Source organism: Myzus persicae, unplaced genomic scaffold, assembly GCF_001856785.1.
Source record: "Myzus persicae strain clone G006 unplaced genomic scaffold, MPER_G0061.0, whole genome shotgun sequence".
In the NCBI taxonomy this organism is placed as follows: Eukaryota; Metazoa; Arthropoda; class Insecta; order Hemiptera; family Aphididae; genus Myzus; species Myzus persicae.
In genome coordinates, this window is record NW_019100971.1 from 1 (window position 1) to 17,189 (window position 17,189).

Consider the following 17,189-nt stretch of genomic DNA (forward strand, 5'->3'; position numbering starts at 1 on the left):
GAAATCTATACCATGGCACTCACAAAACATAAACTTTTGTTTACATTTTATATTTATATTTTAACTTCTTTGCATGACGCTTGTTAAACATTTTTAAATAGTGGCACACACGTCGAGCGCCACTAGGAGAAACTCATTTCCCGCACTTGAAACACAATATAGGTACTATTTAATCGCATAGATAATAAGCAATAAATTACAATTTTATTTCATTTTTTCTAGTCTAATAATGTTAGACGTTTAAGTTATTTGTTTGAAACTTGTTATCGTTTTTGTAGTATTAAATTAAACAAAATATACATGTATTTTTTCCCCTATGATGTTATTATAATAATTTGTACTTTATCATATTTTATGTTTCACTATCACATAGCCGACATGATAGTTTGCTATCCAAGCGAAGCCTTCATTGTACCACCCATACTCATTCATCAAATTATGTCATTTTATTATATTGATAACCATGATAGGAACTGATATTATGGGGAGAGTATATTCATAACATTTTTTTATATGTAATATTAAACAATAGCATTGCATAGTATAATTACGTGGTAGTGTAAGACATGCAGCAGCAAAATGTTCATAATGTATTGTAGAAATAAAATATTTCAATAGTTTCACACATGCAACACTGCTGTCCGTTAATTGAAATAAGAATTTAAAAAGTTTATTTTTTCATGAAGTCGTTTTTATTAAAATTCTAAAAAATTAACTTTTTAAATTTAAAAATGTTTAACAAGCGTCATGCAAAGAAGTTAAAATATAAATATAAAATGTAAACAAAAGTTTATGTTTTGTGAGTGCCATGGTATAGATTTCAGTGTGTAAATGCGCATTGTATACGACCAGCACTTTTGAGGATTTCCACTCCATCGCGAGCTGGAGGGATAAAGATTGGTTTCCAACACTTCAACCATCTTCAAAACTTAACAATCGGTGCAGGCATGATAAAAATTAGCAAAAGTGCTTAGCATATCCTCTGCACAACCATAATCTGAACTCTATTCCGCGGTCCTCATATTACATAAACTTTTGGTTACATCTTATATCCCTCCAGTTCTTTTGCAGAGGTCGATGAACGTAGAACAAAAAAATAGTATGTGTGGCTCGTGCACGAAAGCAATGACATGGAATAATTTTAGTAAAAAAAAAGTGTGGAGGAAAAGGTAGAAATACCTTATTTTGGGGAAAAACAGTACTTTTTTTGGGGGGGGGGGGGNGAAATAGACCCGCCTCTAGAGGCCACTAGCATAAAGAAGTGAGAAAATTTGTACAAAAATTATCTATAATTTTGACTTTGTTAGGCAATTAGGTAGTATGAGCCCGACACTAGTTTCACTATAAGAAAGAAAGTCACAATAAAGAGAGTATAAGATATAAGATATACAATTTTCAAATATTGTGTATACTTGTTCCAGAGAGAGTTATACACACTGAGCCTGATGAAATATTTTCTCTGCATATTCCCATTAGTATATTAAAATGGGAATATGCAGAGAAAATATTTCATCAGGCTCAGTGTGTATAACTCTCTCTGGAACAAGTATACACAATATTTGAAAATTGTATATCTCGATACTAAAATATTAACAAAGAACATTTTTAAGAATTTTAACACGTTCAGCAAATAAATAATAAATCTCACTTTGATTAAAATACCACCCATATGATAAAAATAAAATAATAAATATAAAATTACAACTCGTGATATTTAAACCATCTTTAATAACGTATGTACACCAACTCCATCGAATATCAAGCCTTAACGCCGTCCAGTCTCATTTTAAAACCCAAAATTAATACAAGTACAATATACAGCGTATAGGTATCTACAAATTAATTTCAGTACAGTCTTGCCTGTAAGACTGAAATATGTGGAAACTATGGATACAAGTATACAACTGTTGTACAGTTGTTGAGTTGTAATTAAGAAAGAAACACGAACGTAATACTCATTCGGTATGCGCATAATGATATAACACATACATTTTGTGTTCAGGTTTGAACAACTTATAACAAGCTTACAATTTATTGTATACTACTTGTTCGGAAACACGAAAAAAAATTGTTCTCAGGCTTTCACCACCAAAGACACACACATAAATTGAACCAGTGTATAAGCAGCCTATGATGTGGCGCCCAACGTATGTTATCCACGATGACAAACAATTGTGCGCAGTGAAACTAATAACACAATATCTTACATTAAAGTACAATAATTGTCAAATGGGTTTTGGATGTTAATTCTGAAAACAAATTCTGTTTACCTTATATATATTATATACCTACGTGTTCCTATGTTCCATTATTTCTTGGGTACAACAGTTTTGTCCACATATCAGTCTTATGGAGTATACTTTAAACAGGCTTAAAGAATTAAGATAAAAAGTAAATAGTAAAACCAAAAAAAGTTCGATGGTAATAAAAAACGAATACGAGATGAAATGTAGATTAAATTATGTAAACTAGCAGTTCTCAAATTATGGGAAGTGGGATAGTAGAGGACGAATCTTCCCATGACCTTTTTTTCAATCTAATATACAATAAATTAATAATTAACCCATATATTGGTATAAAACGGTAAACATAAATGATATAATTTTAATTATCAAATACCGTATGTTAAAAAAATTGGCCACATCCTTTCCATGGCGATATCATTTGGCCACCATTAAACACTGAACACTCCTAGATTCTTTAAAACAAAAAAATATCTAAATATTTTCTTTTTCCCTAGAATTGTATTATAACGAATCGTAATAATATTTTTCTATCATACTACTTTTTCGAATGACAACAGTTTTAATTTCATATTTGAAATCAGAATATTTTTCCAAGTATTTCTTTACACACAAATTGATTTTAGGAAGATAAGTTTATGAGTTACAACTTATAAGTTATAAGTATTCATAATAGGTACTTATAATATTTTAAATGCGTAATAAAAGCTACCTACTAATATAAGCTATTATATTATATATTTTAAATGCGTATAACTCATAAGCTACTCGTGGGAAAATACAGAAAAATCGAAATTTGGACGAGTAGCTTATGAGTTATACGCATTTAAAATATATAATATAATAGCTTATATTAGTAGATAGCTTTTATTACGCATTTAAAATATTATAAGTACCTATTATGAATACTTATAACTTATAAGTCGTAACTCATAAACTTATCTTCCTATTTTCTGTATCGAAAATCAATATACTTAGAAAAATATTTTAGTTTTGGCATATGAATTATAAACTGTGTGGCTTTTAAAAAAGTTAAATCATAATAAATGTTTTAAAAGAAATTCATATTGAGCGAAGCATAGCCTAAAATGCCATAACATGTGTAATTTTTGTTTGCCGAAATGACTACGCGTTGTGAACTTGCAAGTGTTTACTACAATAATAAAATATAAAGTATTTCTGTTTTATTAACTCGTAATACTAATCAAACGCTTAAAAAATTAAACGTTTCTCAAAAAAAAAAAAAAACAACAATATATCTATAAAAATTATCAATTATTTATCGCATAATGCTCAAAGCCGGAAAATTGACTAAGTAAATTATTTAAATTATTAATTAAACTTGAATAGGCGTAAATTACTTACGTCAACTGCGTGATTTTACTAATTGGTTGATTATCAATCAGATTAATCAGCCAATTGCTTCATTCTGTTCAATGAACTACCGGCCTTAAACCATTCAATTTGTTGTTCGTTGAATGTATGATTTAGTAATATTTCGTCACAACTTCCATCAGTGTGACATAATATGCATTTTAAAGGCTGAAATAATAAATCGTATTAATTGGATATTCCCAACTTATAACGTTTATAAAATTTATAAACTAAGGTGAAGTAGGCAAAAATTATAAACTAGCAATTATTATTTTACCTTGCCAGGAGCGAACTGGTCAAGTTCGACTATAGAAACTCTATCACTTGGTTGAACTTTATCATAATCCTTAGCGTCAGCAAAGGTCAAGGCTAATAATCCTTGCTTTTTCAAATTTGTTTCATGTATCCTGGCAAAAGATTTGACAATAACTGCACGTCCTCCCAAATGTCGTGGTTCTAAAGCGGCATGCTCTCTGCTACTTCCCTCGCCATAGTTTTCATCACCAAACACAACCCACGGTAAACAATTGGCCTTGTACGCTCTAGCCGTGTTCGGTACTGCATCCCATTCTCCTGTTTCCTGGTTTTTTACCTTATTCATTTCATTATTTTCTGAATTAGTTGCACTGGAATAATGAAAATAACAATTTTATTTTATTTTTTAATGATAACAACTATAACAACTTACGTTAAAAACATGTTATTTGAAATATTATCCAAATGCCCACGATATTTCAACCAGGGACCAGCAGCAGAAATGTGATCAGTTGTACATTTTCCTTTTACCTATTGAAATGTTATAAAAAATAAGTAAACCTATTTAAAAATAATAAAATCATAATATGCATGTTTTTTAAGTGAAACATACTTTAATAAGTATAACAAGGCCTTCTAAATCTTTGCCGTCCCAAGCTTCGAAAGGTTCCAATAGTTGAAGACGATTGGATTTTGGATTTATATCCACACTTACAGATGATCCATCAGCAGGCGGAGCTTGGTATGTATCTTGACCAGCATCAAATCCCTTTTGAGGAAGTTCGTCACCAAATGGATTGCTCAATTTAAATTCTTTACCTTTAAAAATAGATGACATTATGTCTATAAATATATGAATATAACACGAGTTAATGGAAACTCTTTTCACGAACGAAACACCTTGGAAAATTGCAACGATACAATTATAAATTATAGAAACCGTATAACTGCTATCGCGACAATAGCCAATATGTAAAATTTAACTAACCATCAGCACCCTTGATTGTTGCGGTTGTTGGATCAAAGTCTAAACGAGCTTCAATGGCTAAGGCAGTTACCATCTCTGGAGACGTGACAAAAGCATGAGTCGCTGGATTAGCATCGTTTCGCCCAGTAAAGTTTCTATTGTAAGAGCTCACAATGGTATTCTTTTCACCCTTTTTTACATCTTTACGGTCCCATTGACCAATACATGGACCACATGCATTAGCTAATACAGTACCTCCAAAATCTCTCAGTGTTTGCGCCTGAACAATATTATAATTAAAATATCTATCAATAATTCTAATTTAATATTTTATTATTTTATACAATTCCATCTCTTTCAATTGTTGCCCTGATTTGTTCAGATCCAGGAGTGACGTTGAATGGAATTTTTGATTTACGTCCATGAGCTATGGCTTCTTTTGCAATTGTAGCACATCTCGCCATATCTTCATAACTCGAGTTTGTACAACTTCCAATCAGACCTGAAATTTAATACAATAACTTAATATAATAAAAAAACTATATCATTTTAGTATTTTTATATGATGATAAAATGGTTTTAGATCCACGGTAATATCCATTATATTTTTACTGGTAATAAAATATAACTAGCTAAGAAAGCTGGAGTACTCATCCATGAATTTAAAACTGTTTTAATGCCATCATCATATAAATGTAAGAATTTATATTATATTAGGTGTTCGTTCATTTCCTACTCGAAGAATAGGTCATTTGCAAAAAAAAATTAATTTAAATATCAAAGGTTGGAAAATGTAATACAAGATTCCTCATAAGTGACTCACCAACTTTAATTTCAACCGGCCAATCGTTTTTTTTGGCATTTTCTCCAAGTTTTGAAATAGGATGAGCGAGATCAGGCGTGAAGGGTCCATTGACATGAGGTTCCAACGATGTTAAATCAAGTTCAATTAACTATTGATCAGAATATAATAAAATATTAACATAACATTGTAATAGCACAAAGAAAAAGGATTACCTGGTCATAATTACTGCCTTTGTCAGGAGTTAACAATGATTTACTGTGCTTCGCAGCTTCTTCCGAAATATAACCACGTGAGGTAGCTTTTAAATAATCTGCCATTCGGTGATTGAATGGGAACAAACTAGTGGTGGCTCCAATTTCTGCACCCATATTACAGATGGTGCCCATGCCTTTGTAAATATGATTTAATGGTTATTAAAATTATAGGTACCAACAACCTTAAGTCGATTACCCAGCCTTAAATAAAACCTAACTGGGCAATCCACTTCCAGCTGATAGTAATAAGTACATTGTGTGTAACTGATTGTAATCAGAAATAAATGAATATGTGAGTAGGTATGATTTTAATGTAATTAATAGCTTGTGAGCCACAGATAAATAATTAGTTAAATATAGGTATTAATTAAATCGTCATTGAACCGTCAAAATCAATCGAGTATGTTTAGATTTAATAAGGTTGAGTAATTTACTTTGCTATATATACCTAGCTATAATATCCTATAATATACAAAATGGTATCCACTCATAATTAATATTTTATCATCTGCAATTAATAATGACAATCTTATAATACAAACAACTGTGTATGTTGTATTAATTTTTCGTAAGCAGAAATTAAAATTATGTGCGAGCCACCCTACAGCCACATAAGTATATTTGTTGAAAACCAAAGTATTAATTTCCCCTGATTCTCGAGCCTCGTGAATCTATTTTTTTGTTTTTATTGAAAATGATCCAGAAGTTTTGGAATCTATAGAGGACAAGGAATGAAATATTAATTATTATTGTTTATATAGACATGTTACCTGTGCATGATATATTATCCACTCCTGGTCCGTGATATTCAATTACAGCACCTGTACCCCCTTTGACTGTTAAAATATCTGCCACTTTAAGAATGACATCTTTTGGTGTAGTCCAACCTTTCATTTTTCCAGTCAGATGGACTCCAATAATCTATATTAAAAAATTAAAAACATCAATTAAAATTATTAAATAATAATTATTATTGATTACTTTTGGACACTTCAATTCCCACGGAAAATTAGCCATCACGTCTACGGCGTCCGCACCACCAACTCCAATACACAAACCTCCAAGTCCACCACCATTAGGCGTGTGCGAGTCAGTCCCGATCATTAACAATCCAGGAAAAGCATAGTTTTCTAGAATAATCTATGCAAAATATTAAAATTTAATTTTTTTCTTATGTAATTTGATACAAATATTATAGCTAATATATTTTTTTAAATTTGTATTATACTTGATGAATGATCCCTGAACCAGGACGCCAAAAACCAACTCCGTACTTGGCGCTAGCTGTTTTCAAATAATTAAATACCTCTTCGTTATCTTTATTAGCTCTCTTTAAGTCTTCTACTCCACCAACCTGTTATTTAGAAATGTTTTAGGAAAATAATATATTATTTTAACTGCTAAATAAATCTAATTTACTTGAGCTTCAATTAAATGGTCACAATGAATGGTCGTTGGTACAGCCACTCTCTTTAAGCCAGATGACATAAACTGCAGCATAGCCATTTGGGCAGTAGCGTCTTGCATTGCCACACGGTCCGGTCTTAGTTTTAAGTAAGATACACCACGTTCAATATCTTGTTTAGCCGGGTCATCCAAGTGTGAATATAGAATTTTTTCAGTCAAAGACAACGGTTTTCCGATTCTGTTATAAAAAAATTATTAAAAAGTGCAAAATAATGATAAAAATGTGATATTTTATTTACGACACCATGGAGGTACATAATAATTGCATGTATTATTTTAATTTGTTATTTAAAATACCGAAAATTATAAACTATTATTAAATTAATTTCTTGTATATTATTTATGTCTTTATAAATGTATATCTTATTTATATCCTACAATTTCGTAATTTCTAAGGTTGAGAACCGTACGGATTAGAATACCTATTAATATAGTAAGTAATAATACAAATAAATAATCTTCAGGTACCTAGTAAAATAGTAGCTAATATACTACCTTTTTTTATAATAAATAAAGATTTAATTTAATTTTGTCTCCAATTTTTCAATAGTTTAATTCCAAAATTAAACATTTAATCACCGATATCACTATATCATTACTAATTAAATGTATACTATTAAAATTGTTAATTTATGTAAAGAGCTCATTGCAAAAATTTACTACTATACTTGTAATATTTTGTGATGATTGAGGTGAGGCGTTATTCCTGGTTATCCATAGGTCATTATACCTCAGGTTTAGAACAACATTTTTAACAGTACTCACATATTGACCCCGTGATTATTCGATCATACCAATTATTTGATCATAATTTAAATCATTATTATCCCTCCGTTTGTTATTTAAAACCCTCTGGGGTAGGTCCACGAAGCCACATACTCATATGGTTATAACACTTAAATCTAAGTGTTTCCTCATTTCGATTTTAATATCATTTTTTTCAGAATGCAAAAATATAAATTTCGTACACAAAAAAATATTTTTTAAAAAAAGTTGATCAGTAGAATACCTAACTGTAACATTTATGTCGACCACTGACAGTTTCGCTATTTAATAGACGCTAGGTGTTTGTAATATCAACCAAATGTTTGGTCTGGTTATTTTTGAAAAAACATAACTAGGTATAATTTTTCTAATTTCAAGGAAATAAGGTATTGTGCTCGCTTAGGTACAAAAACTTGAACATTATCATCTTCACGATAATTATAATTACAATGTTTTTAGTTTGAATATATTACTTTTATATACCTATAGGTCTTCTGATACAATAGAAATTCTAAAAACAAGACTATCACTCTTAAATTTGTCAATGATTTCGAAAATTGAAGATATTTATAATGTTTAAGCAGTCGAGTGATTTAAGTTGTCGATCCCTCGAGGTTTTTATAGAGTCTAGAAAAATATATAATTACGTTACTGAAGTAGGTACCACAATTATTTAGCTCCCTCGCGTCTTGTTTTACACATATGAAGTTATTTAGGATAGGGATTGTTTCGAGATAAAAAATGTAGATAGAATCAATTATGTGGGATTGTCCATGCTTTTGAACCCAACCATTAAAAACTGAAAGGACGCCACTGGTCACTAAGATGGAATGTATTTCAAATTGTAGTACTATCGCATATTATAGTCACTACATATTTCTTTGAAAGTGCTTTGAGACTCCCAAATTACTTTATCTAAGTCTGCATCTAGTATGTGGTCAAAGTAGATGCAATTATGATATTAAAAAGAGATGAAAATAATTGTATTTGCAATTAAAAAATAATGTATGGATACTTACTTATCTTTCACAATTTTTAAGTTTGATTCCAACTTTTCGTAGGGCAAAATGTTTTTGTCAAATATGCTCATCGCTGATGCTCTTCTAACGGTGTTGAACACAGCTCGCTGTTTGAAAAATATTGAATTCAAAATCATGTTCATAACGTATTATTTAAATACTTGAAAATCTGAATTATTTCACTTTAATTATGAATAAAAAATTTTGATCTATAATTGACTATAGTTTATAATAGAATGATTATATAATGGAATATATTGAGAGCATAAATTAATTGTAAACAAACTTAATTATACATAGTTACGAAAAATATTACAATTTAGAAAATGGTTGAATGTTATATTTTTTAATATTTAAATGTTTTTAAAACAACTTCTGAAATGATTTGGTTAACTTTCTGATTTATTTAGGTACTGTAATATATTTTTGTACAGATTTTAAACTATCATAAAATTTAAAAAAGTTAGATTAATTTTTGAATTTTAAAGTACAGTTCATAATAATTAAAATATTATCAACATAATATTGTTTTTACTACCAATATAGTCTTATCAATAAAATTGAACTAAGAGAGGAATTTCGCGCTGGATATAATAATATAATAAAAATAATGTATAAAATATTCATGTATATTATACAACAATAGTTTTTTTCTGGTGACGGCTCAGTGTGATAAAATTCAGTGAGATGTCTTTTACATCACGAACAACAAATTATGTTATGGTAGACTGCCAGTAATAACTAATAAGTAATAAGTAATGACAATTGGGATTTCAAACCCATCAATTAAAAATATCTGTACTAGAGCTGGTGCTATTTAGTTTATTATTTCCTATAAGTATCAGTGAATTAGAATTCCTAAATGAATAATACTCTTTATCAGCAATAACTAAAATTAATATAGTATATTTATTTTTATTTATACATATTATATATTGCATTATTTTTATTGATATCTAATATTTGAAAATGTAATACGAGATTCCTCATAAATTTACCTACCTTTAACAAAAAAAAATTTGACTGGAGTCAAATGAAATTTTATGAGCGTTTGAAGTTTAAAATGTTTTGACATCGCAGAATTTTATACAGTAAATTGACGAATTATCATGAAACGATTTTCTTAATTTGTTGTATTTCAAACACCAATAACTATAGATACTAGAAATTTTCACTGTATGGTTTATTTTATCATTTTTTAAACATCCAAAAATGTTAATAATATTTTGACTAATTTTGAGCTATTTATAGACATTTTAATTTTCAATTTTCATCGTTCTTTTTCTATAAATTTCAACAAATTTGTCGGGTGAAAAAGTTAAAAATTTAAATCAAGGTTCCTCTTGAGTTGTTATAAAAAAAATTAAAAATATGAAAGATACATGGGCATTGTTTTTTTTATAATCATTTAAAGTTTCAAAATCTCGAAAATTTGCTAATTATTTTGTAGTTACACATTTACGAAAATTTCAATTTTTATAGTTAATGATTAAAGATTAAGTAGTTCATACTGTCACCCAAAAATCTAAAAGACAAAAGAACACAGCTGTTTCCTTGATGCTATTTTCAATTTAAATTTGGACGAAAACGAAGAATAAGGAACTTGGTTATTTTGTTGAAGTTCAAAAAAATGTTTTAAATATAACCCGACCGACCGTTTCTAATCACAATCATGTTTGGCATAAAATCATATTAATATTGTTTTTATAATTTATGTGTAGATATTATTTAATACCATTTTATACAAATCATCGTAATTAATAAAAGTACTATGTTATAGCCGTTATAGGTAGGTACTTAAAAGGCTAAGCCCTAGTGTAATTTTCCCAATATTTAAAACAAGTTCTAACTAAATTAAAAAATTCTACCAGAAATCTCTCTAGATCATGAAGATTTTAGAAAATCTCTGCTTCACAGAGACATTGTACTCCAGCAGAAGTTAAGAATCTGATTAGAGTTGCATAGGCATAAGGGTATGGCCGTATGGGTATCCCGAAAAATGTTGATCCACTACTTATAACTGCTCATCTTACTTAAAATATTATAGTTTATTAAAAAAAATTGACTACTCGCTTAGTTAACTGCATCAACATACTTTTCAACATGATAAAATAAATAATCACCTTATGTTAACACCTACTTAATAGTGGTGTACTAGTGTATATGTAGATAATCGAATGAAATGTAATATCAAAATATAAACAATTATACTTTAGTAAATAATATTATTTGTAAAAATTATGTCATAGATTTTTTTAAGTTGAAGAAATAATCGTTAACCAACTTAGGGCTTAGGTTTTATAATGTAGAAATGTTGGTATTAGTTGTTTTTCATTGTCACCCCTAAAGATATTCAGCTCTTTGCCACTTGGAAAATATCACTTGTATTGTCAAAGCACAAAACATATTGAGATTAAATAATGGTATTTTAAACGATAAACAACAATACAACATTGTAATTTCGTTATATAGTCTACAACACAAATAGAAAAAAGTCGTTTTTTGGCGTCATACGAATTTCATAAGCATCAAACACGCACGAGCGTAAAATATAAAATTTAAACAAAATAATTTACAATGAATTCAGTAATAAAAGTGGGGGGATGCATATTTACACTATTTTTCATTCACATATCTTATCCACTTACTACATTTTCTTTATGGACTTCACACTCACGCCTCTCTAATTCATGCGTACATATCATATATGATATATGCATGACTCTAATCAAAGAATTGCTCGTTATAAATAACTTTCCGGTTTTAATACTTTTTGAGTATATTCTTTGGGAAATCAATAGAAGCAGGAGTTAGAGTTCAAGTTATGCTTTTTGGCTGAATAACACATAAAATGGTGATTTTTTTAATATAAAATACTCAATTTTTTTGAAACTAGCCAAATACCTAAGACTTCAAATTTAATTGATTCGAACTAGTTTAAATTATTTCACACATCTTTATTTTCCCTTTCACACTTCCATGGCTCAGATAGTATGACGAGGTTTCTCATAGTAGATACACGTCTCGAAATTACAATTTCGGAATTTGAACGCAATACTATAACTATATAAAATACTTAATAGTAAATAATATAATATAGTAAATTATATTATGTAATTATTTGTCATTCGATTATTTTAATCAACTATTCGATTATCGAAGGTTACTATTATAGTATTATATTACTCTTCGTTGTCGTATACAAAGTGATTCACCAAGCATGCTCATCTAACTATTATACATTTTAAAGACCATATTATTTTAAAATACCTAATTGAATATTTACATAATTTTGTGTTATAACAATTCTCTCTTTACTGTAAGTTGTTAATCGGGTGAATTTTGTTTTTAAATGTTGATATGTCTAAATTGAAATTTAAACGTGCTATTTTTTGTTATTATATTGTATATACCAAGGAGAGTATATCATTTCTTAATGATTTTATACAAATTATAAAATTATATTTGCTCTAAATTCTAGATCTTATTATAAGCTCAGAATATTTTTACAAGTTATACCTCTACAGTTTTATTAAATTAATATTAATTACTTCCAAATTATTATTCCTCTCATATCATTTAAACCTTTTATCATAGATTATAATATCATTATTATTATTAGTACTTACAATTTAATAACTCAGAAACTACCCTTCTGAATGAATTTTGATTTAGATATTTCAAGTTCAACATTTTCAAAAAGTTCGTTCATCTCCTTATCAATTTACAAAAAAAGTGAGCTATAATTAGAAAAGCTTTATTTCGCCAAAGGAGATTCTTTAAATTGTATAAAAAATCTTAAGTATTTAAAAATACAGTAGGTACTTACGTATAATACTTTAAATTAGAATTTAATTCATCAATTAGTGAAACAATTTGGGTTAGCACTGTTTGATGAATCATTCTGAATAGTGAATAATTATATTATATTATAATGTAATATAAAGTGTGTGCGATTGTTCACGTATACTGGAGTTACATAATGTGTCTAAGACTTCAAAACCGTGTAAAATTAAAAACCAATTATATTAAAAAAATCATTTTATTTCATACTATTTTGGTCGAAAAACAATCTAGTTGGCCTTTGCAGTATAAAGCAGTCGAAGCGTACAAACACTCAGCACAACATAACCTAAGCTATAAATTAGTAAAATATTGCCTTTGTATTTTTGGAGTGATTAGCGGCACCGAATTTTCAAACACATTACAGTACACGATAATAAATATATTCCCAAGTACATAGTTAGGTGCAGTCCTCGTCAGCTTCAGATGTGTACGATCTCATATTAATACAAAAGAAATAATTTTTATAGTTTATACGTAACGTTTTATACGTGTGGAGACAATTATTATTATACCTAGCATAACGTGCTGGTATTTTATTTTCCCTGGCACAGGCAGTTTGTGCGAATGATGAAACTTGCCTACCATCGACTACGGGTATACATACGTTTATAAACTTACTGAACGTATTTGAGAATACTTCGAGGCGTGTATTCAAGTACATTTTTTCTTTTGATATCTCACCTATTTCAGAATTATTTCATGTGCACCGATGACGCAGGTGCCTCGCGACAAAAGCCGCCGGGTGAGGAAAAATTTGTTTATTTCTACATAACGCATAATATAATAAATATGCAATTTAATCTAATGACATACAGAAAAATAAACACAAAACGGTTGTCACTCGTGCGTCACGGTAGTCTTTTGTAGAACACTTGCTAAAACAGAATAATATATAACAATAAAGCGGTGGAGTCTATTATAGACAGTATTTATCAAATTACACAGGACCTAAAGTCTATTATAACATTAATGTATGTAACAAGTCGCCAAAATATTTATGATAAATGCGCAATTTTATTTCATGGCCATTTGTTTATTATCATTATTATTATTATTATTATTATTATTATTATTATTATTATTATAGTTATTACTTATTATTGTAATTTTTTTTTGTCCACCTTGCTTAGTTGCGTTTGCGTAATTTGTTATATTTTTGACGTTCCTATAATATTTTTAGTTGGACTCCAGCCAATCACCGTGCCACACCAAGCCCCAACTGCATTCTTTTTATTTTAGATTAGTTGTATATTACATATTATTTTGTGTGCCAATTTGATTGTAAATAAACCATGCACTGTGTCTAACAGCATTTTTTGTAGAGGTCACGGTTGGGTTCGAGTCACACGTGTGTATGTGGAGCTAGGATTCGTCACTAAGTACCCAGGTGGTCACCCATCCGGATGCTAGCCACGCCGGCCGATGACTGACACCCATTAAGGACTCCAGCCAATCACCGTGCCACACCAAGCCCCAACTGCATTCTTTTTACTTTAGATAAGTTGTATATTACATATTATTTTGTGTGCCAATTTGATTGTAAATAAACCATGCACTGTGTCTAACAGCATTTTTTGTAGAGGTCACGGTTGGGTTCGAGTCACACGTGGGTATGTGGAGCCCTAGGTTAGAATCCTAATTCGTCACTAAACACCTATAATCATAAATCACCTTCACTAAAGTCCTATCTTTACCGTTAATTCTTATTACTTTTACATCCTATCATACTTTCGTATTTAATATTTCAATCACAGTTCATGTCAACTATCAAAATTCTACAGATTTTCGACTTGATAACTTTAGACTTTCGACTTGATTTTTAATTTTATATTTTAGAATTATTATAAATTATAATATATTGTAGTTTAAATATATATATTTTTAATTTTAATAGTAACAACATACTACATTGGGTTGGTTCTGACGCGAGGGTAAAAGAGATCAAAAAACCATGGTTTGACATAGAAAGACGTCTTTTCTGACGTCTTTTCTTACTTTTTTTTTCAACTTGATGACACTATTGAGAGGATGTCTACGCACTATTTATTTGCTCTTTATGTCCCACGCGCAACAGGGCAAGTTTATGTTTAGTAGAACCAACCATTATTAAAGTAACAATATATGGTTGGTTCTGATACATTAATTGCTTTGTTGTGCGTGGGATACAGAAAGCAAACAAACAGTGCTCTGACATCCTCTACCGATCTTTTTATTCTATCCCATAAGTCAAGGTTTTCAACCTTTCACTATAGGTAGTTTTTCAGCTGATTGGTCTAGTGGCCTTTGCAATTCAAGAACCTTTCCTACGTATTCGACATTGTTAACCTAACTATTCTACCTCCGCACTTCCTATTCTCCCTCCCTACATGTCTCACTCGCTTTCCCTTCTCCCCCCCCATCCCTCTTTTCTCACTCAAACTTTTCCCCTCACATTTCTCTCTCTCTCTCTCTCTCTCTCTCTCACACACACACAGTCTCTATATAGTGCCTACAGGTCATCGTACCTGATAATCGGAGAAAATATTTAAATACTACAAAAAAAAATTTAAAACAAAAAATAAAATAAATTTCATACCTAACCAATTTCATAATTTTTATCATAATTTTATTGATAGCCGGAATAGCGTTATACTAGTAGTTGCAAATTTGCAATACAATTAAATTGAAAAGTTGGGGCAATACAAACTCTGATCATTTAAATTAATCTACTGAAAAATAAAAAGTACATACCACATGTTTTCTGCTATACAAATAAGTCTTTAAAACACTCACGTCAACGCATTTCACACTGCATAATATGATATTGTATTCAAAATTGGCAAATTTTCACTGACGAATACTCTCTGAAAAAACGCAACCTATATAGTAAAGTGTTCAACAATATACGTAAGAGCTATTTGTTATTAGAAATTACAGATATTATATAGCTAAAATAATCTCTTTAAATTTTAGCTTTTATTTTACTTATACGCAGTTATTATGTGTTAATTTGTGTTTTAGCTATTTTATTCAAGAACGTATAAGTTTTATACCTTACGAAAGTCATATTTCTTCACTCAGCATGGTAAATTAGTTATCTACTAGAACTCTGCTACTGGTTCATTTTTATTTTAATAATAGTATAATACACAGGGACTAAAGTTACCATTACTGATTAGCAAGTGTTTTTATTTTATTTCAATATTTTATAAATATCGTTCAAATCAATTATTTTTATTATTAATTAATTTATGATATATTAATTCCTGAAATATTGTGTTTCAGAAAATAAATAATTATTGCAATAAATTAGAGTTAGATAATATATTATGTGAGTACCTATATGTAAAAAATAATTTAGTATAATAATAACTGCAAGCCTGGGCTAGTTAATGAACATTTTTAACTGTGTTAAGTTAAGTCGATATGAAACATTTCAAAAAGTTTAAACTTTTAAGTTAATAGTTCTCCTAATTTTATTTTTAATTCAGTTAAGTTAAAATTGATTTGGAAACTTACAACTAGGTAACTTATTTTTTTTTATGTACATAAATAGCCAGTTTTCTGGTTTTAAAATAATAAAAAGTAAATTTTAATGTAATACGTAGCATCATCATCAATAATAATTTTTACTATATTTATTATTAAATTTTTTATAAACAAACTACGCAACTAGGACTTGATTTAAAGTAACTCATTATTTAATAAAATATGTTTATCAATAAAAATCAGTTGAGTTAAAAATGTTAAGATATTGAAAATTATATTAAAAAAAGCTGGTATGTGGAGGTCGCTCTGCTACAAGTGGGTCATTGTAATGGATGGTATTAAGTTTGAATTCAACGATAAAAAAATCATTGTATACGAAAAACGATTATGAGCGAAGACGGTCTGTCAGTCTATAATATTATTAAATTTAGTAAATTCGATGATATTATTGTGATTAAAGTAATTTATTTTACTAGTAAATATTAGTACTACAAGCAGTAGATTAAATTCATTAAAAAAAAATACATTTGAAAAGTCATTGTGGGTGTAAAATATAATAATATACCTTAAAAGTTTCAAGTATACACACGAATAATATTTTTAATTTACAACAAAATAACATAAATTATTATCCTTAGGCAATTTAATCTTTAATTTAGTTCACATTTGAACATAAAAAATCTGTGTATTTTTTTTTGTTGAGAGTTACATCAAAAACCAAAATCG

At 29.0% G+C, this 17,189-nt stretch overlaps 1 protein-coding gene across 1 annotated transcript; it reads right to left on the reverse strand.

Moving 5' to 3' along the window:
- Window positions 1-2,979: 2,979 nt before the first annotated feature.
- LOC111027091 (probable aconitate hydratase, mitochondrial) lies at window positions 2,980-15,818 on the reverse strand (the record flags this gene model as incomplete). The annotated part of the gene is made up of 13 exons (XM_022305316.1): window positions 2,980-4,243; window positions 4,306-4,403; window positions 4,486-4,691; window positions 4,861-5,119; window positions 5,184-5,341; window positions 5,663-5,792; window positions 5,857-6,032; window positions 6,669-6,819; window positions 6,880-7,038; window positions 7,127-7,252; window positions 7,318-7,543; window positions 9,150-9,256; window positions 15,726-15,818. Coding segments are annotated over 13 exons (2,247 nt in total), but the record flags the coding sequence as incomplete, so codon positions are not given.
- Window positions 15,819-17,189: the final 1,371 nt, after the last annotated feature.